A 26,406-nucleotide genomic window follows, 5' to 3' on the forward strand; every position below is an offset into this window, starting at 1 on the left:
TATGGGAGGGAGGGAAATATGAAAATTATTAGAAACTGATTGGTGTGTGTGAGTGTGAGTGGAGCTTAGTGGGCGTTGTTAGCTGTGGCTCTGTCTCGCTCTGTTTGCTGCTCGGTCCTTGTCCGACCAACGACAGCAAATTTTCATTCACAATCTAATGCCGAGCTTGATCCACACCCACATCATTTAAAGTGGAGCAGCAATAAGGGGACTGTCCCTGTCTTGCTCCCTCTGTCTTTCTGCCCAGCTCTGCTCTGCCTTTCTCTACCTGCATGCTCCACTACCACCCACCCTTCCCACCGACTCTTCTCTCTCGCTTTATCCGCGGCCCAGCTGCAATATTTTGCAATTCAATTTGCAGTCAGCTGAGAGAGCGCGAGATAGAAGCCAATTTATCAATGAAGCCACCCACGGCACCCAGTACCTTTGTGTTTTGTATCTATGTGCGGTCTGTGTCGGTGTGTTGGGCTGTGTGGGTGCCGATTAAAAAAGCTCCGTTGTGGAAGAGCCTCCAAGCTTTTGGAGGGCATCCAGCTTTCGTTGGTGTTATTTTTAGCTGCAAAGCTCCCGGCTGCTCGCCAAAAAGCTTGCAGGATTGATTGATGAACTTTAATTGTTTTTGATTTCCGTGGAAAACCCTGGAAGGTCGCTGCAATTGAACACAACTGGGCTTAGCTGCTGTGCAAGTGCACCAAATGACGCAAATGCAAAGAAATCCTGCACCTAAGGGTTAAAAATAGCCAGAGGCCAAGGGGGGTTCGGAATCAGCTTCGGGGGTTGAGATCAACAGTACTCAGCGAGTGTGTAGGTTTGGGGACTCGCTCTAACCATGAAGTGAAACCCACATAGTAACTCTAGGGTACACTTAAATAAATAATTTATTATAAGGATTTATTATATATAATTCTCATTTAAAATAAACTCAATATATCCGATATTTAAACTGTTTTTTTGAAAGTTAAATATTAGATGTTGGCTTAATCCTTATTATAAACGGTTTTTGCACAATAAAGGATCTAATATTCAATGAAAGAGGGCGTTTAAAGAGTGCAAAGGACGTCCTTAGGAGGATTTGGAAGATCACTGTTCACGTAGGTGATGAACAGCTTGCTTTAGTATGCCTACTATATATAGTTTACAAATTTAAAAATGTTCTCTGAATTCTATTTAATTTCTGATCCATTTAAATTAGGAAAACGACTTATTTGAATGAAATATAATTCTAAATGAGTTTCTAATTCTAATATATAATACAAAAAGTTTTAAAAACTGTTTTTCTCTGTGAAAAAAATGGATAAAAAGTAAAAAGTAATCCAAAGGTGTTACTGCGATAGAAGCTCAACCAGAGAGAAAAGCACTTTAAGGTGATGATGCGGGGGTTGTGTGTGTGGTTTGTTGTATGTGGTGTATGGTGTGTGGTGTTAGGTACCCCACCAGCAATCCTCAAATCGTGCGTGTGACAAGGACGGCTGGCTGAGCTCGACAGTGTGTACAGTTGTGCCCACACACGGCAACAACAACCAACACCAAGCCGAGGCATCTCAACTGGGCGACAGATCTCTAAGTAAGGCGATGATCGGCCCACGATTTTAGCTCAAACTCAAACACATGCTGAAATTACACAGATACAGATACGGATACAGTGAAACCGAGCCAGCACAGCCAAGGCAGTGCTGCAAACCAAAGCACCAAACTGTTTTTTATACCGCCGACAGCCGGACGACGAGTCGAATCGCAAAAAAAGCGCAACCGGAAGGAAATTATCGTCTAAAAAGTTCGGTAGCTGCTTACACTGATGTATAGCCCGATTTACGCGCCCTGTGCATGAGATCGTTAAGCGAATAAGCCCAATATCTTGGCCAGCCCATCAAATTGCGTGTTTCAAATCAAAATTGCATAATCTGCAATCCTGGAACGAGTTTCCGAGTTTCGGAGTTGCCAAGATCGCGATTAGAGCCAACGGGTATCTTTCGCGTAATCGCAGTAGCTCCTCGGTCGCTTCCTTTGACTTGGCCACGTTCTATGGCCAGGTCTTATCACTCCCCGGCCATCTATAGCTGCAGTTGCACTCGCAGCAGTTGCAGTTGCGGTTGCAGCAGCTAGTCGCGCGTGCGTTCGCCTTTTGGCCCGCCTCGTAATTAATTACAAACGCAGTCGCAGCAGATCGCGCGCTTCTCTTTTTGCCGGCATCTCCTGAGGAAAACTCCACCGCTCCACTGCCCTGCCCATTTACGCGCCAAATCTTGATTCCTTGGGTTATAGACCAACAACTATTCCGACGAGCTTGCGTGCTCCGTTGTCGCCGGCTCTTTTCTCCTCCAAATCGACGACATCTGATTGCCTTTTTATGGCTGGTAAGTAGCTTGGCTCGGAGTATATGGCCCAGGCTTAGTCTTCGACATCTAAACAAGTATATTAATGGTTTAGCTGAGCAGGGGATTTTTCAGTTTTGCAGTTGCAGGGGTGGAGGGGCGAAAGGAGATGGCGATTATGGCGTCTAATGGCACTTAATTGGGCATAAAATTGAGCTTTTCCAAATTGATGGTGGGGAAATTCGACCATATCAAAGGATTCAGGCGCTTTTAAACTTTGTTATTATTTTATTTACTTATGCATATGTTATAGTCAGCCATACTCATTACTGCTAATATATCCTATGAACCATATTCATAAAGTAATACAATTATATTCGGAATTGTAATCCACGGTTTTTTAGTTAAATTACGAGGCTTTGTTAATAGTATTGGAGTTATTTGGGTAAAATATTTTCTATAGCTCTTATGACAACTTGAAATCAAAGTTTTCAATTTAAAATGCAAGATACTTAACGTTTACCACTGCAAATAAAAATTTATAAGTGAAAAACTCAAAACGCTGAAAGCCCACACACAGAAGGCGTATTCCAGGAGCTTGTCGTGTGCATTCAACAAATCAATTAGCGTGGCAGCATTCAAAGGTTAAATGTCGCACACACACGTCTTTATGCGAATAAATGTATTCTCATATTACTTTCTACTCCTGTTGCGAAAGGTCAACAGGCAATCGGCACTGCCGCAAATTGCCAACCTGCAACAAGTTGAAGCTGTTTGGCTAATTAATGTGTGTGAAAGGAGCTGGTGGCTCAACGCTTTCGGCTAAAGCTTTGAGCACAGTTGTGGGGTCGAAACGGAGTCGCAGCTGACATTTAGCTCTGCCAGCAGAGGAAACCTGGATTCCTGAACGGAAGCTGGACCCCAGCCCGGGAGCCCTTAAATGCCAAAGTTCAATTGGACAACAGCACCTATTTGCTTCGTCGGACTCTTTCATGAATGACATTACAATTCAGCAGTATAAATAATGTCCTTTGTGACGTCACGGGAGCTTTTTCATTGATAAGCTCTATACATTTTTCACTCATTCATATAATTTTCGAATATGGCCGAGTACTTTTCGGCAGCATTTGCCGCCATTTTCCGGCTCCTGTTGCTGGCAGCTACTGCCACAGAGACAGAGTGAGGAAGGCATTAGGGAGCAACAGGAGCCACGGCGACAGCCCACACACGTGCCGCAAGTCACAGGGAAAAGGGCAAAGTACCAGCATCCTGTATCTATGCTTCCATAGCTCCTGTCAAGTGGAAAGTTCGAGCAGCGACTAGATACCCGCATAGTAGATCGGGTTCAAAATACCAAATACGATTTGATTTGTTTTTTTTTCAAGGATTTTATTTAAAGAAATGATTACATGGAATCAATTTATTTAAAAAAAAAATATATATATATTTAATGCTTTAAAAGTTTGGCTTATTTATTAATCACTCAGAATCGTTATACCAGTACGCTGGGCTATCATTCGAACCAGCTCAGTGCCCACCCTCCACAATTCCTTCGCTGTCTCCCAGTCGATGGTATCTGACAATGTGGGCGTTTAATCGCATCTATTAGCATCCCAGCCGAGAATTTTGTTACACGCCCCCGCCAGAAAATTGCTTCCACTAGAAAACCGAAGCACAAGTGGAAAACATTTCACAGATCCGGGCAGGCAATCAACAGGTCCAGCTCGGGTAATCTAAATGGACGGAGCACACGCCCTCCTCCTCTGATCAGGAGAAATATTTCTGAGCCAGTTTTCCACCTGCCAGTCGCTGTCCTTTCATTATTATTATTATTATTGCTCTTTTGTTTTCGCCGGAATGGGAAACAAAGAAGTGGGAGAACATTCGTAACATTTGGCTTTCACTTTGCTGCCTTTTGATTGATGCTCGCAACCTTTAACCTTTAAATGTCATCGTTGGGATGAAGCCAAAGCTTCCTGCGTGCAACTCTAATTGCCATTTTCTGGAGCTGCCGCCTTGGAGCTAGTGTGGGTGTGTTTTAGCATTTTGCTTGCTGCCGCTTTAGTTAGCTTCCTAAACATTGGATGTTTTTTTCGTCCTTTGAGTGTTTGTATTTCTCGGAATTTACAAACTTTTAAGCAAATGTCAGTTGTTAAATGAAAGGCATCGGATGAAAGATTCCACTTCGAGAAGATTCGATAGAAATGAACTCATAAATCAACACCTGCCAACCAAAAAGGTCAATAAAGAAAGATTTTGAATTTTTAGAGAGGGAAATTAGTAGATTTTCAAAGAAATTTTATTTGTTCTCCACTATTGAATATATTTGGTAATATTTAAGTTAAAATAATTATATAGTTGTTATAATTTTATTAAAATTCCAGAAGTTAAGGATAAAAAGGTATAACTTCTGTACCACTAGGCGTATGAGTAATTTAATGAAATTTATTACTCATACGCCCCGTAGTGACGCCAATCGAAAGTGAAAGCGAACATTTTGGCAGCTTATCGTGACTGATAACCGAGACATTCCTGTGCAATAATCCACAACTATTGCGTAGATTTTGGCAAGTTCGGTGACAATTTTCCAGCTCTATCCTTCGCTCTTTGCCGCTCATCGGCTCTCACACTCTCTCCCTCTCGAGTGCCACCCACAATTGTTGACTTTTCACCGCGCCGCTGGGAATCGGAAATGCGGGCTTCCACTCTCGCTCGGGGACACCCACACGGCCAGAGAAAAATCGAACCAGTGAGAGAGATTGTGAGAGATGGAGAAATGTGTGTGGGCAAGGACAGCCGAGAGACAGATGCTTCAGTACAAATAAGAATCAAAGCTACACGCAGACAGAGGCAGGCTGTTCGGTTCGGATGGCAATATATTGCCGCTTATGACGACGGCCAAAGCTAAAAGGCCAAAACCAAAAACAATTTCTGGCATTTCCCGACGCTTCCGACGCCAAACGCCGACGCAAACGGTAACAGCGCAGCCGATTTGCCGCTGTTTTCATGATGTTTTCACCGATGGCCCGAATTTTCCCATTTTCAATTTCAATTTTCACCGCTCGCGCCAGTAGCTTTTCGACGGCTCACCGGCTCGTCTCGTAATTTTTGCCAACTATCAACAAATCGCGGGCAAAAAACTTTTAAACGCGCGCGCGTTTCAATTGTGCCAAGACGTTTGTCTCTAATCTTCAAAAAACAATAAAATCAAATATTGCTGCTAGCTTAAAAAGTGTATTAATCAAAAGACATTTGTAGCAAAAAATAATAATATTTTAAAAATTTATAAAACAATCAGTTTGCCGTCGGTAATCTGTGCATATATTAATCGTATTTTTGATCAGGATTTTTAGATCCATTTAGGCTAGAATTTTGAAAGTCAATTTGAGAACATCTTACAGTTTTAAGTGTCTTTATGTGATTTTAATGTCTGAATGTTTATCTACTGTAGTGTTTTTACTGTTGAACGTTTTTATAAATATTTTTGGTGTTTAAGTGTAATCAGAATAAGGTGAAAAAATTATAACAAACAAATTATTTTAAGAGGTAAAGATTTAGTTCCTGAATCACCAATACTTGATTAACTTCAAAGATGCTTTATCAAATCAAATACTAATGTATATTATATAATTTTTTTCAGATTCTTCCAAATCTTCAATCAAAAAATTTATAATCAACGAAATTCATAAAGACTGATGTGAATTTAGATAAAAAGAAAAACCTGACAAAACCAATCAGTGAAACCCAATCAAGCTAACCGCAAGTGAACAAAGTACAAAAATATTAAAATGTGTCAACTATTTAAAAGTTAACCGAAAAGTGATCGCTAAACAAACCAATGGAGTCTCAGCTTATTAGTTTGTGTTTCAGTTTTTTGTTTTTCGTCAATTTTATTTTGTTTTCCCACCGGCCAAAGTGCATCGCGTTTAACCACAAAAATGTTGCTGACAATGCGGCGTCAAAATGAACTGATCGTAGGCAGCCAACAGCATCCATCAGTAGCAGCAGCAGCATCCATAGAGTCGGGATCCAGTGCCACGCCTCCCCCACCAGGACAGAGCCTCAGCTTGGTGCCACCATCAGTGGCCACATCCTCGACCACAGCATCTCAGCAGGATTCTCTGAACACGCCAACGACCCCTTTATTGGGTCTCAGTCGTAATCCGCTCCAGTTTGCACCACCGCCTGCTCCACCGATTGCCGTACCAGCTGCCCCGGCTTCAGGACCTGCTTTTGGTTATTACCAGAGTCAGAACAGTGCGCTACCCATTCATCCAATCCCTTCTGCAACTACTGAAGCTGCAGGAGCACAACCCCCACCCACACCCGTGGAGTTGGACGAGTACGTTGACATATTGCAAGTGCAACAATTGCTCCTGGACTCTTCGGCAGCCGCTGCAGCAGCAGCTGGTAGCCACCCACAAGCTGCCGAGCAGCAGCAGCAACACGAACCGTCCTCAGCTCAACAACAGTCACAAGCACCATTGCAGCAAGCTCCACAACAACAACTTGTTGCCAAACCGCGACCGCGAATAAATCTGCAGAAGGCCTCGGAGTACGCCGCTCAACTAGCTCAGGGTAAGCAAACAAATAAAACCGCCTTAGAATCATAAAACATCAGCCATTATCCGCAATCATTATCCTCTTAGCCGAGTCCTCATCGCCTGGCTCGCGTCGTGTCCTGCTTGATTACCCGAATCCCTATTTGTACGGCAATCATTATCACCACCATACGCCGCCAAGTGAGGACCTAGTGGCCCTTTGGTTCGGCAGCAATGGCTCAGGTGAGTCATCGCCTTAGTTTGTCATACAAATTTAATTAATAATTGATCCCGTTGAGTCAGCAGTTTTGTTGAAGGGCATTTAATATTTATTTTGATATAAAAAACAAATATTTATATAGATGAAAACCCATTAATCGACCAATTCATAGCCCCATTAAAAATTCAATATATTTATTGATCAGACAGCTTACATGATACTCATTTAAAAGAGAAATTCCTTACTTGTTGATGTCAATCAACAGTTAAAGCTATTGCCTTTGGCTCAAATAATTTTAATGGTTTACAATTTAGTGCAATTAATAAATAACTCACACCGATCAGCTCATTTTCCCAGGGTATCGTGACATTTTTGTTAGCCTGTCGCCAAAATGTGAGTCAACTTAATTTTTGTTCATTTTGGCGATCGGGCGTCTTTAGGCTTGCATAACTCAAGTCTCGGCCGTCTCCGCACTCCATGTTGCAAATATGTCCATGATGCAGTTACTCAAAAACTATCTCGCCGGCTATAAATTGCCAAAATTAATCTGTGAATGAGCTGACAGCTGTACCCCCCTCCCTGGACCGAACGTGCTGGGCCCCTCTCTAATGGCTCAATAAATAAAATAGAAATAAAATGAGATTTTCGCACACTTTAATGCCGCTTGCTGGTGGATTTTCGCTGGCGCCTTGGCGCCCGCCGTCTACTTGAGTTGCGTTGAATTAAGTTGAGTTGGCCGGCCTGGTCCCGGCAGCCAGTCGCTCTTTTGAAACGCTGCCAAAAGCCTGAAATTGAAATTTCAGCTGCAAATGATGCAGTGCGTCGGATCGTCCGGCACTCGAAGTCTTGCTCCGGCTGCGCCCTTTCAACAGGTGGTGTGTGCACCGCCATCGCACGTCTCATCGATTACTCGCCTCACATTCGACGTGAGTGCCGCGGATCGGCTCTACCTTTGCTTTTATTTCTTGTGTTATGCTTTTAGGTTTGCCAAAATTAAGTCAGCGCGCCAAGACCACCCAAAGTGTGTCAATGTTGGCGCTGGGCTGGGAAGCGCGCCGCAGTGCGTACAAATTAAATTATATGTCTTGTGGTTTCGATCGAGGCCTAACGGTGCTATTTCCGCTTCAAATTCAATTAAAATCTTGGCTGCGAAGCGCCTTAATGTCAACCATGACGCGAAAGGGATGGCATATTTTCTGATTTCATTTTAATTTTAAAATTATATTAACTCAGAATCTTTTCCAAGGGACTTGATCCTATTTTTAATTTTTCGGAGGGTCTGCTTCAAAATGCGGAAAATGGATGGGAGGGTCACCTACCTACTGGGAAGACCATATCTTTGCCAATGGTTGTCCGATTCTTGAGAGGAGTACCTTAAACGATTTGTGGATTGATTCTCTTTTAATTTTCATCAAAACCCCAGCAACAAAATATTTTTTAGATTTTTTGTCAAATTTTTGGGAGGGTCCCCTTTAAAATGCGAAAAATGCATTGGATGGACAATTGGACCTACTGGGAAGAGCATATCTTTGCCAATAGTTATTTAATTATTACAAGGAATTACTTAAACTATTTGTGGATTGATTCTCAGTCAATTTTCATAAAAATCCCGCAACAAAATATTTTTCAGATTTTTTGTCAAATTTTCTGGTTCTCTTCAAAATGCCTACTGGGTACCTACTGGGAAGACCATATCTTTATCAAAAGTTATCCAATTCTTGACCGGAATACCCTAAGCGATTTGTAGATTGATTCTCTTTTAATTTTCATCAAAACCCAGCAACAAAATATTTTTTAGATTTTTTGTCAAATTTTTTGGAGGGTACCCTTCAAAATGCGGAAATGTATGGGAGGGACAATTGGACCTACAGGGAAGACCATATCTTTGCCAATAGTTATCCAATTCTTGAGAGGAATACCTTAAACGATTTGTGAATTGTCATAAAAACCCAGCAAATTAAATATATTTAGATTTTTTGTTACATTTTCTGGAGGGTCCCCTTCAAAATACGGAAATGCATGGGAGGGACAATTTGACCTACTGGGAAGACCATACCTTTGCCAATAGTTATCCTATTCTTGAGAGGAATACCTTAAACGATTTGTGGATTGATTCTCTTCTAATTGTCATCAAAACCCAGCAACAAAATATTTTTTCGATTTTTTTTTTAATTTTCTGGAGGGTCCCCTTCAAAATACGGAAATGCATGGGAGTGACAATTGGACCTACTGGGAAGACCATATCTTTGCCAATAGTTATCCAATTCTTGAGAGGCGTACCTTAAACGATTTTTGGATTGATTCTCTTTTAATTTTCATCAAACCCCAGCAACAAAATATTTTTTAGATTTTTTGTCAAATTTTTGGGAGGGTCCCCTTCAAAATGCGAAAAATGCATTGAAGGGACAATTGGACCTACAGGGAAGACCATATCTTTGCCAATAGTTATCCAATTTTAAACCTCCAATTATTTTAAGATCTATACTTCGTTTCAAGCTTACAAAACATTATTTTATAATTTATTAAATAAAAATTATAAAATATTAGCCACATAAAACGGGCTTAATACAGTATTTGTTAAAATTTTCCCAAGAACACTTCTGCGCAGTCACAATTTCGTCAGATTTAGATCGCACAAATTTCCATTCTCCTGGGATACAATGCCATTTATGGCAAATTTAAGACAAGCCCATCGCTGTGCTCATATTTCCCAGATAGAGACACGCCACACAAATTGTCTTAATTAATTAATATCATAAATATGCGACGGCGCTTAATTGCCGATGGAGAGCTGGCTGCAAAAAACAAAAGCTACCAGTAGCAGTGGCAGTGTCAGCAGAAGGCAAAAGAAAAACAAATCTCTCATGGCAACTAATTAGCCAGGAAATGACCCCGGCTGACCGAGAAGCATTCAAGGCACTCGCACACAGCTGACCGACCCTAATCGACAGGAAGCTGACTCAATCTTGAAGCGAATTGCTGCAACAGCCAAATAGCACCAGAGCCCAGGAACCCAGCAAAGCAGGGTGGCCACGAAATGTGGCTGCCACATTTGGCGATTTGCGATTGCCACTGGTACTCGACTGGGTGGTGCACTTCACTTGCAATCAATATTCATAAATCTCTTGGCAAGGGTTAACCAATTAATAACGTGACCCGTTTATTTTATTTACCTCGCTTCTCGCCTCCTTTTGTCAAATCAACCTGGGTGATCGGTCCGATCCCCGTTTTCCAATGAAAATCACTGCGCCAGACTTTCAGCATTGGTGTACAAAGCCTTTCAGCATTTGTCAACGAGAGGCGACGTTGACATCGCCGACAACAAACACGAATGCGAGCGAATGAAAGCCAACAGCCAAGAAAACTGCAAGAAAATTAAGGCAGCTAACCGGGCTCACTGCACACACTTTGGACATTGGATTAAAAAAATATTTTATTTTATATTCATACAATATCATATTGATGTTACATTACATTACATGATTGTTACATTTAAGTTTAAATGAGACTAACAGAAAACTTCTTCCTTTTATGAAGAAGGACAACCCGCACCTTTTTATTTTTTGATATTTACTATCATGGCACCACTGTGCTGCGGCAGCTCAACCTTTGTTACCTTGTGCCGAACGGAAATCGCTGACATGGACCACACCACAGCAGTCAAGTCAAGCCAAACCGAACTGAGCCAAAGAAAACCAAGCCAAGCTCAAACACAATCTCCAGAAGCTTGGCACTCAGCGAGGCTTGCCTAATGTTTAATTAAGGTGATTGCTGTGCGGTCACTTGGCGATGTTGCTGCTGCTGGTGGTGTTGTTGTTTGGCAAACGACAACAACACCTCACGATCACCAAATTGGTTTGTAAGGATAAGCTTCGGTGAGGAAGAGGGACAAATAAAAGACCTATGTCAAACGCCTGGGCCAAAGGACATCTCCAAAGAAACTGGCAGCACCACCACAAAAAGCCGTAGAAGCTGCAGCAGCAGCAGCGGCCTTAATGAAGATTAATTGCAATCAGTGAGCCACTTGAGTTGCGATTAATTGCAGGAACCAGTGGACATGGAAATGGAACCGAACTTCCTCCTAGACTGGCTGCTGATGATGATGATGCCTTTTGCCTTCGGAGCGGTTCACAAGTTCACGACTGGGACGACGGCAACTTAATTGCCATTTACATGGGACCCGGAATAGTCCGTCCTCTAGACTGTTGTGATTGCTCCCGGCCAGACTTTGTTGGTGGCACAACGCAGCTGATGAATTGCATTCGGGCCGATTAGCTCTCCATATCCCCACCATTTGCATATGCTAAACCGAAATTCGTCATAGCGGCCAAACATACATAATCGGGAATCGAAATGGTCCAAATCAAAAGTTGCGTTTAGACCACGTCATTAGCATATTACGTGTGGGTCGAAAAAGTGTGCCACAAATGGCTTCGTATAGGTCAACTTGATTATTATTATTATTTGTTTTTGCATTGTCACCTGCCGTCGCGGTCTGGGAGTTGGCGCCAAATGTCCGCGCCGCTGGCCAAATCAAATCAAATCGATTGGAACTCTAAAATGTTTATATCGAAAAAAGTGACAAGGCGAGGCCCGGCGGAAGGGGCAGGAAACCACAGCATGTGGGCCGAGTCTTGGTTTTTGTGGTTTCCATTCGAGTTAAGTTATAATTTGTGTATACTTTTTGACAACTTTCAAGCAGGAATAAATTGCCATCACGAGTCTAAAAATACAAACTTAACTCAGAAGCCGAAGGCCTGAAAAGATCAACGAATTAATACGCTCTTAATAGCCATTTAAAAGGCATTAAGCAATTGCTACAGTTTCTTATAAATGTTTTTGCAAAATTAAACAGCTACATGTCCTGTACAGGTTAGGGAATCCTCTTATAGGAATATCCAAATCTCTATAAAAATCTAGCAATCTTCTCGCATCTGTAGATATTATCAAGCACACGCCTGGGGGGTCAACCTGTTGGCGCCTTTTGGTGGAACTCGGTGGCAACCCACGCTTTTGGCCAAAAAAAAACACCTAACAAATTCACAATCAAAAACCACAATCATTTAAATATAGCAAATTCAGATTGGAGCTAGAAAAAACATCACGCTGAGCTGATTGTGAGTTCAGTTGAAATTGGTTGGATTTTCGATGAAAAACCGCAAAACGCGTTTTTCATTTGCATAAAAAATTGTCTGTGCCAGGCAATCGAACATGCGGCAGACAGACGAAGACTGTAGAAGTCGGGGCCCAAGACCGCAGCGACCAAGCCCCGGAGTTGATTTCATTCATGAGGCACAGCTCCATTCATAAGCCGAGCATTTCTAGTTTAAGGTAAGCCACACTGGACACCTACGATCCGATACGATCCGGCCGACTGACTGCAAGCTGAAAAACTGCAACTGCACATTATTTATAACATTTTGCCGTTTTGGGGTCACATGTTGGCGTGTGTTGCAAATTAAATTTGCAAATTATAGGCTGTCGCTGGGGGTTTCCGGTTAACGACCAAAGTCAGGCCATGCCATGAGCCACTCTCCCGCTCATCTCGTGATGCTTCAAATGTGTTGCAGCACAAATAAACTTCAGAAAGCCGAAAAAAAAGTATTTTTCATGAAAATCTTGAGGCTCACCTCAGCTGCACTTCATCACGCTCTTTTTCGGCGGCGGGGGTCCTCTCATGACAACCTCAATGGATATTCACACACAGCTGGGCCCAAATATGGCGCGTCCGACACAAAATGGTCTCGTCTAAACCGTGTTTTTTGGCCACATTTGAACTGTCATGCCCGACCAGCAGCCAACATCGTACTTGGCCGGCTAGCAAGTTCCAGGCCATCTGACATTTTGAAACGAAATGTCAGTCACCGCTCAACATCCCGCCATCATCTGTCCGTCGGACCTTCTGTCCAACGGCTTCACTTCAGAGCCCATGAGCTGCTGATGGTGGTTTACTGGTGATTCGGTGAGCGGGTAACGGCCATTACCACCTCAGCTCTCCCAAGATGTTAGACCAAAACAGACAAGGAAACGCGAGGAAACGAAGTCCGAATGCCCTTGAAATTAAAATTTTAGAAGATACTTAGTGACTCCCAAACAGGTTTGGCGACCATCCAAAACGATATTGCCATTTTAAGAAAAATCTATACCAAATACTTTCACAAAAGTTAAGATAATAAAGATACCAATTCAGCAAATAAACCAAAAATGAAAGAATCAGACAATAAATAAAAATAAATATTTATTTGACAAAAATCTATAAAATATAAAATTTATGCTCATGTCTAGAAATAAAGGTCTAAAAATATATGATACTTATAACAAATCTAGAAAGCAGTTACTAGAGTTACTCGAATTGTGGTTGAAAGTCCTTGGTATTTTTATAGTGAAGCCTTAAGGTAAAAGCCATCTTAACCCCAATTTGAAGCCTTTTCGTAGCATTAACATTTAAGAAATCCCCCAATCTTGAAGTTTATCATTTCGAATACATCAATTCTGCTGCCACCAAGCTCTCCAGGCAACAACATTCCCTCCTTCTTCATTGAGATCTCTCGTACATACCTTGCCGCACATCAAGGGTACTCCACTCATAAACGGGGGCAGCCATCACCAGCCATGATCAGAGATCACAGATCACACAAGATTTCCAACTAAATATGGTAGCCAAATAATTTACATCAGCTCTTGTGCTCTTTATTGTTCTGTTTGCTGTTGTCGCTATATCTTTTATTGTTGCTGTTTGCGTGATTTGAAGTTTTATGTTATAGCTCTTCTAGTTGTTTCTTGTCTTGGCTCTAGTGGGCGTAGCGCGCGCCTTGCTGCCCACTCTAATTTTGCCTTTTTTAGTGCCGCTTTTTGTTTTGCATTTTTGTTTTCAAAAACTTTTAGTTTTTTTTCCCGACCAGACAACGACCAACGAGTAAATCGATTGGTGGTCAATGTCTGGTAGCCAAGTTTCAAGTGCGTCCCTCTCCATAAAAACAAATCACCGAGGGGTCTGGCCTGCTCACGCCACTTGACACATTTCAATGGAGGGAAACAGACAAATCAGAAAATAGCTCTTCCCCGGTCCATTTTCAGAAGCCCGAAACTCACAAATTACGCGCATATTTTCTAATGAGCTCAGCCATGCCGCGGATCGCCATGGTTCGAAGCTGTTTGGCTCTTACGGAACGGCCAAAAAAATTTCATTTTTCTAAAGGAAAAAGAATAATTTAGAAAAAATATACTTTTCCTAGGCATGGCATCAAGATTTATGCGTCTCCATCCGCCGTCCGCCGGCACACCCCTTCCCAGCTTATCCCCCTGGCCGCTGGGTTTGAAAAGCAGAGCAATTGGTGCCAACTGATGCCTTGGACGGACACATATCGTTAGCACAAAAGCCGAAAACTGTCCCCTGGCATTTCCCCCTGGCGATATCCATGTCAAACGCTGAAAGATGCGACAATTTGTGGCTCAGGCGAAAAGTGGACAGGAGGGCTAATTAGTGGGAGGATGGGGGCGTGTGCAGATGTCAGCCAAATTCGATGAAAAGTATTCTATTGTATCAAAATCGTGGGGGACTAGTTTAAAGATAGATTAAAATAGACAATACATATTTTTAATATTAGAAGGATTTCTATGAAAAATATTATAGGTTCCCATCATATAGGTAAACAAAAGCATTGGCATACTCCTGTAACCAAACTTACTAACCAACGAGCCCCCGCAAAAAAAATCTAATAAAAAATAAATAAAAATAAAAAAAAATATACCCCGCCAGAAGCCACTTTTCCAAAAAGCGACACGCGTTGACTTTGGGCCACTGAAGTGACTTTAGCTTCGGAGATCCGAATCCGAGTCCGTCCGTCTGTATCTGAGCTGTTTGTGGAAGCTGTAGCTACTTCCTCGGACCTCTCGCTCGCACACCCAAACAACAAGCACACAACTGCAACAACAACCACAACAGGCAACGAAGGCGACATTGCATTTGAACAGTGGAACAAATTTGCAGCTGATTTATGTAAATCGCCGACGAGTTTTATTTAACTTTTTTGTTGTGGTAGTTGTTTTTGGGTTCCCAATCAGCGTATTGAATGCTCCCGCTTGTGCCCCGCCCCGCCCCGCCTCGTATCCAGCTATCTCCAACCGCCCACCACTCCCTAATCCTCTCATCCACTTCACGGCGACTTTCTTCGTGTCCCCCTCGACGTGGCATGGGTTTTTTTTTGGTTTTCGATGCCGTTACTTGGCCCAAGCGCAGTGTGGTGTGTGCATGTGTATCTGAAAGATACGAAACTGCAATTCATTCAGCGAAAATTTTGGTCGTTATGAATGGAGCAACCCACGCTTCGATATTAAAGTGGCTGTTGTTGTTACTGTCGCAGTGGCTGGTTGCTATTCTTGCCGCAGCAGCTTCAGTTGCAGTTGAAAACGAATATTGTAGAGAGTATCACAGTTGCTGCACCTTTAACTAAATTTTATTTTAAGGCCTAAAAACAATGGAAATAGTTTAAAAACTTCAAATTATTATTAAAATTTTATTATTATTTTGAAAAACTATTCAGTCATTAGAGTTTCTTTTTGGCTTTTAATAACTAAACAAGTGACTTCCACCCATCCACCCAAGTCCAAGTGTAGGGTAAATCAAATCACACAGTGCCCCAGAGCTGTCAGACATCGTGACAAGCGGCAAAACCAAAGCTCAAGCCAAGCTCTGAGATCAGAGACAGGCCAGGCTTTGGTTGGCGTTTCCTTTTTTCCGCACTGCTGTTGGCCAATATTCAAATGCAATTTATGTCATCGCCGCTTGCATTTATGCATTTATGACGTCAGCCTGACCATGGGATCTGGTTAACAGTTGTTGGTGTGCTTGTTGTTCCTGCAGCAGATAGTGTTGTTACTATTATTGCAGCTGTGGCAAGTCGTAAAATTGTAATGGCCACAAAAAAAAAAAGACAGTCTAGCGGAGGAGTGGGAAATAAGCCATTCACGGATAAGATTTTGCGACCCATAATGAATAGCGCAAAAGTGCAAATTAATTACGAAAAACCTTTAGCCGAGACTTTACTAGTTGCAGATACTTTTATGGCCAGAGATACTTAAAGATAGGCCTCAGCATTTAATGGGAATTTTCTCACATATTTAACGAGATACTCCCTCCCGTTTTTTTGGGAAATCAAAAGATACATTCTAGTCCGGGAAAATGGAACAATGGTAACTGTTGACAAACGCCTGAAATATGATAGTTCCGATCGAAACCGTTCTCTGGACGATTAGTCCATCACCTACCCACTGAGCTTTTGAACAAACATTTCATTCACGGCCAGAAATAAAACGAATTATGGAGGAGACGTTTCGAAAGATGTTTTCATTTGAATGTATCTCGAATGAATGTTGAAGCATTTGACAGTTAATTTGTTTGCATTGACAAAGCCAGGGAGAAACAGTAAAGTTTCGGCTTTTTCCGGTGCCCCGGATCTCGGACATGCTAATGCGGTTCCGGTGTGCGCGGCTAATGGCCGAGAGCCAGCGACGCAGCATCTTACCATCAACATCTTAGCCATGGCCATCAATTTGCATTTGCTGCCCACATTTACGACTCGCGTGCCCTTTTGGCACCTGGGGTTTGGTTTGGTCTTGGTTTGTTTTTTCGGAGTGGCTTGACTGGCCTGGCCAAAGATTCCCATTCATGATTTCATCATCGAGCTGCGACGTGGGCGCAGTTTACTACGATGCGTTCGCTTGGTCGTTCATTCATAAAACTCTTCATTATCAACGCGTGCCTAGCCCTGAACTGTTCCCTATAGCAACTGCCAAGTAACTCAATACTCCACGGAGCTATTGCTTTTATTTGGTTAAGCTCGACTGAGGGAAAGGGGCACGCGATGCGCTTCTGGTTGCATCTTGTGGCTGCTTGCCTCGCTTAATTTTAGCAACATTTAACCCAGTTTCCGGCCGCTTCGCTGCCGCTTCTTCATTCGCTTAATTTTTGTTTGCTAATGAAGTGTCAACAACAAATTGAATGTCTAACATTTGTTGCATGTCGCCAGTGGAACACAAACAACAGACGGTTGCAAGCCAATGGTTGTACATATGTCTGTGTCTTTGTTTAATGCTTTAAATAAATAAATTCGAAATGTGCATGCAAATGCGAAAAAAGGCGACAAGAAGTAGGCCTGAAACTGCAAGTGGTTTCCGAATACTCTGTTGAAAAAAATATTTGTGCTGAAATGCCAAATAACTTTAAAAACATTTTCCAAAAACAAAATTTTAAAATTCCCAAATTTATGTTTTCTTAGATAGCTTTCCATAAAATTAGCTCCTACTCAATCGAATAACTATTCAAATGCTCCATTCAAAGTGCATTAATATACAATTTATGCCATCACGTAGCCTCCACGTAGGCACAGGCGCAATGGCAACTGCAACTGCGAACATGCCCTGGCCCAAGGCACAAACCCAATTCATTCATATTGCAGTTGCAGTTGATGTTGTTTTTGTTGCTTTTGGTGTTACTGTTGCTGTTGCAATCATCGAACATCGCTTGCCAAGTGTGTCGACGCCAATGCTGGCAGAGCAGCTACTGCACAACAGCAACAACTCAAAGAAAACTAAAGTTAACATCGACAACAACATCTAGAGGATAGAGGAACGATCAATTTGCATACAACGTCGGCCGTTTTGTGAATGAAAACTTTTTTTTTTGTATTTTCTGGTTTCGTTTCGGCCAAATAACAACAACAAATTAAAGCAACAAATGCAATAAATTGTTAAATTTTATTATTCTGCGCCGCAGATACAGGGTGCTGCCGACTTTATCGACCTACGCACAGTGGACACAGTGGCAACCCACACAGCGAAGGCAGCAGCAGCAGCAGCAACAACAGATACTGCGACAGCTACAGCGACAAGTATCTGTAAGATACGCAAGACAAACTACGAGCTGTTAGCTGTTAGCTGCTAGCTCGTAGCTAGCTGCGACTGTGTTGTGGCTAATTTGATTTCTGCATTGGCAAACGCTTTGCCAAGTCAAAAGCTGCCGATTGTTGTTTCTGCGGTTTCGGACGCCAACACAAAGATACAGCAGATACAGCAACAGATACGACTAGATATCGATATTGGGATAGAGCTGGCTACAACTTGGTTTTGTTCATTGATGATTTACTCGTTTTGTTTCTCGCCGATCGTTCGGAGTTGATTCATTCATTTAATTTTCTATTTTCTGTTTCTGTGTCTGTTTCCACCATTTACTTTTCATATTAATTGCTGCCGATGCCAAGACGTAAATGTGATAATAAATTGTTACAGCAAAAGACATTTACTGGGTGGGCGTCCATTACAGAAACACCAGCAACAACAAGCCAACACAGACACACTCAAGTCAAGTTGAAGTCGATGTGGCTTGGAGCCGCTTGTTGCTTTTGTGAACCACTCGGCCCCACCGACTGTTTACTTTATTCATTTTAATTAAATTCATAAGAAATATAGTTACACAAAGTGCTTCCTGTAGCCGTTGAGTGAAAGAACCACTAAAAAGAACCAATTAAAAATATTGAAAAGAAATTAATCTGCATATTGGCAAGGCAAGCTAGCCCATTAACTAGGATTTCCATAAATCAAATCCAATAATCAAGTTGATTTATAGAAAGGAAACTTAAGCCTTAAGCTAATTCATGTTGTGAAAAACATATCTTTAATCTGCCTCGAAACCTTTCACTTGCGAATAATTCGCTTAGATTATGTGGCGTCGGTGGTGTAATGGTTAGCATAGTTGCCTTCCAAGCAGTTGACCCGGGTTCGATTCCCGGCCGACGCAGTAATTTTTTTTATTTTTATTTTAATTGTTTTAATTATCCAATAAATAAATAATTATAAATTTTTTTTAAACGTTAAAGTAGCGTTTTCTTTCTTTTTATATTATAATTATAAATATTGACACACACTGGAGAGATTCCAAATATAATTTTTAGTTTGGCATATAAAATGTTATGGTATGTTAGTATTATTATTAGTGAAAGTTATTCAAAAACATTTTAAATATGAATGTTGCTAATTAGTTTTTAAAAAAGAAGCTATTTATAGTTTTCGACCAGCTTTCACATATATGGATCTTCATATAATCACGCCACAAACATGGCGTCGGTGGTGTAATGGTTAGCATAGTTGCCTTCCAAGCAGTTGACCCGGGTTCGATTCCCGGCCGACGCATATGTAACTTTTTTGTTAAAAGTTTTTATTTTTCTTATTTTTTTTAAAGTATAAATTTCAATTAAATATTTTCTACGTGCTATAAGCTAAGTTCTTTCTAAGATAACGTTTATATATGGCAAAAGTGCCTAAATATTCAGCATTTGGAACAGTACATCTTGACCCATGTAGTTATTTTCCCAGATTACATATACGCTAAATAAAAATTGTCGAAATTGACCACTTGCATCCTCATACTGATCATCCGAAATTCACATAATTTCCTCAAATGCCCAGCAACTTGCAACCAAAATCCCGGACGCTTAACGCATCAGCTGCCACCGCCCAGCAAAACGCACTCACACAAAAAATGATGACAAGCAAAATGAGAATTTATATGGGAAGCCATAAAGAAGGCGACGCATAAATAACAAGGCGTTCCAACTGAAGCATGGAACCTGGCATTGGCAACCGGCAGCCCGAAGATCCGATCCCACCAGATCGCACCATTGGGAGACGTTCTCGCACGCGCAACTAATTAAATTAAAGGCGATCGCCCAGGTCTCTGGGATCGGTTCACTTCGGTGCTGGTGTGCTGGTGCACTGGGGTGCTGGGGTGCCGGGTTCTTGGGCCCGTTATGTTGGGTGGGTGGTGCAGTTTAGTCGCCAGCCAAACTACTTTGTGTGTGAAATTTATGTGCAATAATTCAGAAAACAGCAGGCGGCGGCCAAAAGTTCCCACACCCCCACTAGACGAAAATTGATCGCGCCTAAGCGAGTGTGCATATTAAGTGCACCCACTTTCCATGCCAAAACCAAATTGGCAAAGTCAAGCCGGGCAACGCCTCCATTCTCCGGGAGATCTTACGTTACGTTTTGTTTTTGTTTTTGTTTTTTTTAGTCATGTATGCCGCCTTCTTTTTATGGAGCAAGTTCAGTTGAGTGACCCGTAGCAGTGTGTAGGACAATGTGGCACGCGACTCTCGACCACATCTCGGCCACAGATCACGTGGGGATACTCCTCCACCACCACCTCCACACAAAAGCGAAAATTCTGCGTGCGATCTTGGCATCGACAAGTGTAGGAAACGTACGGATGACGTCGTAATGTCTGGTCGCGAAAATGTTTGTGGCCGGTTTTTGTTCAGTTTCAGTTCAGTTTTGTGTAAGTATTTGTGCGGGGGTTGTTTGTTTGCGTTTTCACATCCACCCACCTGAACCACTGATCTGGCAAATGTCGGTCAGTCATGAGAATGCGAGTCCGAATGCGTTCGCGATGAGTTCAAGGGCGGACTGAACCTTTTGGCGCACGCCACACTCGCCACGCTAGCTCGTGCAAAATCTGAAAAAAATGTATCTAGAAACGAAGGCGTTTTTGGCACGCTTCAATCTGGAACGCCTCTTCGCCATTTTGGCCCACGTATTTCGCCGCGCCAGCAACTTGCACTTTTTCCCCCGTGGATGCGTATGTCATTGTCGTCTGGTCGTGTGCCGCCTCAAATAAATCAACATGTTGCTGCCTATCTTAGGCATCCGGTTCGCCCAGGCTCAATACCTGAACATTTCTGCACAATATTTCTTATTACCTTTATTTTTGTTGTTGTTTTTATTATTATTTTGGCGCATTATGCAAACGGCGACTCAATCAAGTCATTTTATTAAGCATTTTCAGGGGTTTTAATTTGCACCGGCAAAGGCGCAAAGTCGACTGGCATTGTTGGTGTTTGGTTGGTCGGCTGGGGTCTCTTTCGGCCATGTCAGTGTGAGGCTGCAGCCACAAACATGGCAGTCAACAAATTTACGACATAATAATTTACATTTATCTGCTGCAACGAGGCAGTCACACTGCCATGGTAATAACAACAACTGGATCGCAATATGAGTGCGTGTATATTATTAAGCAGAAAGGAAAAGTAGGATTTCCCATAGCCGAAGTGAGAATGTCCCTGCCAAGGTACTGGATTAAAAGGGCGAACTTTACACTTCTTAAACCAGACAGATATTAATATGAAAGCTTTTTCATAAAAATAAATCTATAAGCCAAGAATTTCAATAAATATTATATAATAAGCAGCCCAATGATATATCCTTTGGCCAGGTAGAGTATCCAAAAGTAGCGCCATGTTCTTTAAAAAGTTACCTTCGTGCGATATGTCGACGTCAGACGCAGACGTCGCCTCTTTATCAGTTTATTACTTGGCAAACTTTTCATTTTAATATCATTCGCATTTGCGCAATGCATTTTGTTTTTGCTGGCGCTATTTTTCTTCTTATTTTTTCGCTTTGCAGTTGAGAGACTTTTAATTTTGAACGCCTTCTTGGCAAGGCCTCAGTACTCGAGTCGGGTTGGTTGCGCGACAGAGACGGCTAGGATGATAAATGTTTACCGGTTTTGCAGGCTCAAAATATATGTATATATGCATAAAAATGCAAGTGAAATAAAACAAAGACAAGCCCTGGAATACCGGCTGGCGCACTTTGAACTTACTGCCACGTGTGAACTAAGTTTCCTTGGTTCAAAGTCAAGGAGCAATAATTCTCCCTCTCTCTCGAGGACTTTTATTCTCGGGTAATTTCGAAAATCGATAGAGCTAAAAATTGCCGGCATGGTTCTCCTGCGAGTTCTCCAAGGAGCTTCCCCACCTTCTTGCGTAAACTTAGTTGAGGGCCCGCTCCGTTTTATGAATGAAAGCGACAATGTATAGCATACTTAGCAGGGCGCCTGCGTTGCCGTCCCTGTCGGTATGCGTGAGGGAGCGCCCATCCGTGTGATGGCGGAAGTGGCCGATGACGAAAGCAAGGCCCAGCAGTGTCCTTGACTGTGGAAAGTTTCACACACAGACAACAGGTGGAATTTTAAAGATGTCTGTGTCGGCTGGCCATTTTTTCCGTCATTTTCACTTTCGCAGAGGCTCGCTTGACGCAGTTTGAGGAAAGCGACTCGTAAGTTTCCATTATTCAGTTGTACAGTTGACACTGTCTCTAAAAATAGTATCTTAATTGATGGCCGATGAGTGAGGTACACATTCACTTACTAATTTTAGAACAGGTGCGATTTCTTGTTTATTTTTATCCCAGAAACCTTTTAAATCGTCCGTTTTTACTTATCCTTAACCATCCTCTCCTTTTTTTGACAAACTTTGTTGAACTTAAAGCAAAGTGAAGCTTCAACAAATTTTCCAAGTATTAATTTTAAGATTTGAAGACCACAAACCACAATTCCGAAGAGCAATTTCAAAAGCAGAAGCTCCCCAGACAAAATCCCAACACGTTTCCAGGGTGAAATGTTTTGTTAAAAATAGTCGGCTCAGAAGCCTGACGTGGCTAACGATGATTAAGCCAGCCACGAAATTATTAACTTGTTTTTGCGACTCTCGACACAAATGTTACCATAAATGGCCCGTCGAGAGGGAGAGAAACGCAAAACCGCAATTAAGCACAAATCACAAAGTTTGCCCAAAATTGGTTAAGACCAGTCAAAGGGAACCAAGATACAAACAAAACCAACCGAAAACAACAATGCCAACCGACGATGAGATGATGGTTGAATAAAAATGAAGAAAAAACGGAGCACAGTCGAAATTTGTGGTGCCTACTTTTGACCAAATTTGGACGAGACGTCTTTCATAAAATTGTATAATATGCTCATACATTGTCTGAGCATTAAAATCATTTTGTTACTTGACCTGTTTTTCGACTTTGGCTCAAAGAGTGCCAAATAAAATTACTTCTTTAAGTGTCTGACATTTCATTAAAAAGTTTTTGGCTTTTTTTTTCGTTGACTGGAAACTTTTGAATGGCGGGGCATAGAGATCTCAGATCTACCGTCTGTCCTCGCAACTGGGTGCATACAACAATTCGGTTTTAATTAAGAACAACACTCACGATGATTTATTTTGATGCATGCTAAGACTTTTCCACTTCGTGTTCAGCATTAATTTGCAGCTAGATTATCAACATTAGACCAGAAGCTGGCACATTAGTGTCCAGAATCAAAATCAAATCAACAAGGTAAAAGCAAGTAAAGTCGAGGCTTTAGTACTCTAAAGCCATTACTTAAATTTTTGCAGACTAATTTTGTTTATTATTCAAAGTACCATTTCCTAGTGAAGTGTAAAAACAATTTAAAAACTTAAGTTGTCAGGCTGCGAAAAGAAATTTCGTGTAATTCCTTAGGAGAGTACTGAAAACCAAATAAACTATTTGAAGTTATTTTCGCGCAACTTGGCCTGACACTCGTCTGTGTCATTGTTGTCCTGGTGTTGCATTTGGCATAGTTGTTGTTGCTTGTAAATTGTTGCATGCCGCATCACAGCCGAGAGAGAGAACTACAACTACAAAAAGTAAGGCGAACAATGTAGGCGTATTTTGATTATGATAAACTGGCGAATTATGTTGTCACTTTGCATTTTTCTTATAGAATGAAATTATATTTTATAAGCGCTCCGCAAGTCAAGAGAGTTGTTCTGCCTTCTGGCTTTTGCTGTGACTGTGCCAGAAGACTTGGAAAATATTTACATGTCATGGCATTTGAAGGGATTTATGTGGCCCCAATGAGACCTGCCTGACTTGTAGACAACGACACATCCACCCCGGACTTTCCGGCATGAAAAATGACGAAAGCCAAGAGATAAAACCAAAACAGAATATACTTAGGATTGGTGATGGTGGCCGGCGGGGCATTGAGATTGGCGGCGTTGGACCAAAAATCACCTACCAAAATAAAAACATCTTTGCACAAATTCCAACAACACTTTCCATTTTTCTCTCAACTGAACTATATAGTGCTCATTCCATGTGTGGCCGTTCCGTGGCTAAATAGCCCACACGTACTATTTATATCGCTTCACGTAACGAGTATTAGCTGCTGATTATTATTGAACAAGAAGCAAAAATGCTTTCAGCTAATTATTCGCCGACGTCAAGTTCATGAGAAAAGTGAATATCTCGGCCAGAATACAACTATGACGTCGCTATCTTCTAAACAAATCCGAGCACAGAACACAAAAATGTGCGGGAAGAAGTAAACATGCTGGATCTAAATATTGGACTAAATATAGGCTTGCAATTTCTGGTTCGTCATGGGGGAGAGGAGCTCTATAAATAGTCTGGTAAGAGGAGGGACGGAAATGGGCCACTAAATCAATAAAAACCTCCAACAGCAACAACGACGTGGCACACTTCAGTTCGAATCAAAAATTCCACTCGACAACACTGCGAACATTAAAAATTACAAGATACATCAGGAATGCCGGGGCAGGGATATATCTATATAAATATAAAATTAATGGCAATCTGGCAGCGTAAACACGACAAAATTTGTTCTTGCTTCTAGCTTTCTAGCCTTCTAGCCGTGTGCCTCGGCCCATTGTCACACAAAGCCAGATAGTTTTCTGTCATTAGCCCAAGATACGGATGCGAGGGCCTTCCATTCCTCCGAGTGGCAGAGATGGAAAAGCCGAAACGAAAACTGAAAATTAATGATGCAACTGCAAAGTGTGTCACGGATACCCCGGCCAGAAAGCCCAAAAAAAATGTTTCCTCACTGTCGCACTGGCAAGGCGAGGAATCTGCTCATTAGCAGCTGACAATATTGGAAATTGGTTCACGTTTGGCCTGGCCTGGCCAGCCTGTCTATCCCGGTTGCCGGGCCCCCTTCGTGCTTTTAATCAAGCGGATATATCCCGATATCGCCAGCCATAGAGCTATAACATATACTATATGCATGCCATGACTATATTTAGCCGTGTGACATCCATATATCCATGTATATTATGTTGATTGACGCACAATGCCTTTGAGAGCGGGTTCTATGACGCTGCCCGACTTATCTCCAGGTTGTGGAAACGTACGCATAGTTATCTGATATCGGCTTACTATAATCTGTGACGTTCATCATGATTGATAAGGTGCCAAAAATATTTGCCATTTCCGATTGGGAGAATCTGGTCTACGACCCATTTTCGTATTCAAATCGAAAAATACATATTGGATAAGAAACAGAATTTATCATCAGATATAGATAGTAAAACAAATATCTTAACTTTGGACTAAGAACCAAATCCACCAGGAAGAAAAATAACCATATTAAAGTCTCAAAGAACAATGAAAATCAATCATAAAAAAAAAGAACTTGGATCACTCCGGCATATGCAGCCGTAAAAAGTTGCGCATTTGTCACAATTCTAAAATTAAAATGCCCGAATATCTTTCATTCTCCCCAGAACAACAAATCGTAATATAAACTATCAACGGCATTTAGTGGGATTAACTTTTTGTGGCCGAGACACAGTGTCATAAATATCCAAAAAGCGAAAAAAGCGCTGCCCATGCACGCCCCATAAATAAAGCCATTAAAGTGGAATTCAACGAATTTTCAGCGAGCGGCAAAATGCATCCACACAATCCATCAAAACCCAGCCAAGAGATAGGAAAAACAAACACCCAAAATTGCAAAGAAATCTATTTTTCGACCCAATGAGTTTTGCCAATCATTGTTGGCTATTTTCAGCCATAGCCCCATTGTCGGGGCGGAGAAGTACAAGTAGTGTGCCTAAAATTACCTTGACCGAGCGTAGAAAATAAAAAGTATCTAAAAATAGGCACAACAACAACTGATCCAAATCCGAAAACTACAAGATCTACGTGAGCATCTAAAGCGGGCGAAGCTGATTAAGCGCCACACAATTTATGAACTTGACGTGGAAAATTTATATTGTAATTATTTTTCTGTTTGCACGCGGCGCTTTTCACGTCATCTCCGTGGATCGATGGGGAATTGCCATTTAAATCTCTTTGCAGTTAATTGTTTACTTACGTATCCAGCGGATAGAGAGATATTAGCCAAGAGAGCGCCGGACCCCCTGCTGACTTTGGCCAATTTAGGTCTTGTTTTCCTGTCCGGCGAAACGAATGTATTTGTAGCATCTTTCTCTCATAGATCTTTGTGGCTCTTCCCAGTTTATTTTATTTTTTTTTGGCCAGTTTGCCAGCTGATTGAGCATTGTGGCCAATTTTCAGTCTGCCCCACAGCATCTGCTGTCAATCTCGGTGAGAATCCTCTCTACGCCATGGGGAAAATAAATTAAAACGAAGAACGGATTTTGATTTGTTTTGGCTTTGATTTTTGTTTTTGGCTAAATATGTTCATCGACGAGCGTTTTTAAAA

At 41.8% G+C, this 26,406-nt stretch overlaps 1 protein-coding gene and 2 non-coding genes across 3 annotated transcripts in view; all 3 read left to right on the top strand.

The window, feature by feature from the left end:
* The first annotated feature begins 2,086 nt into the window (after positions 1 to 2,086).
* sr (stripe) overlaps positions 2,087 to 26,406 on the top strand; it is a 40,028-nt gene continuing 15,708 nt past the window's right edge. The window contains exons 1-3 of the mRNA XM_017246696.3: positions 2,087 to 2,354; positions 5,953 to 6,890; positions 6,962 to 7,096. Coding sequence (XP_017102185.2) covers positions 6,251 to 6,890; positions 6,962 to 7,096 — 775 coding nt within the window. The 5' untranslated portion in view covers positions 2,087 to 2,354; positions 5,953 to 6,250. The remainder of the gene's footprint in view (positions 2,355 to 5,952; positions 6,891 to 6,961; positions 7,097 to 26,406) is intronic.
* Positions 18,796 to 18,867, top strand: TRNAG-UCC (transfer RNA glycine (anticodon UCC)). The gene has a single exon. It is a non-coding gene; the product is annotated as a tRNA-Gly (tRNA).
* On the top strand, positions 19,188 to 19,259 carry TRNAG-UCC (transfer RNA glycine (anticodon UCC)). The gene has a single exon. It is a non-coding gene; the product is annotated as a tRNA-Gly (tRNA).

The sequence above is a fragment of the Drosophila bipectinata genome, chromosome 3R (genome assembly GCF_030179905.1).
Source record: "Drosophila bipectinata strain 14024-0381.07 chromosome 3R, DbipHiC1v2, whole genome shotgun sequence".
Lineage (NCBI taxonomy): Eukaryota > Metazoa > Arthropoda > Insecta > Diptera > Drosophilidae > Drosophila > Drosophila bipectinata.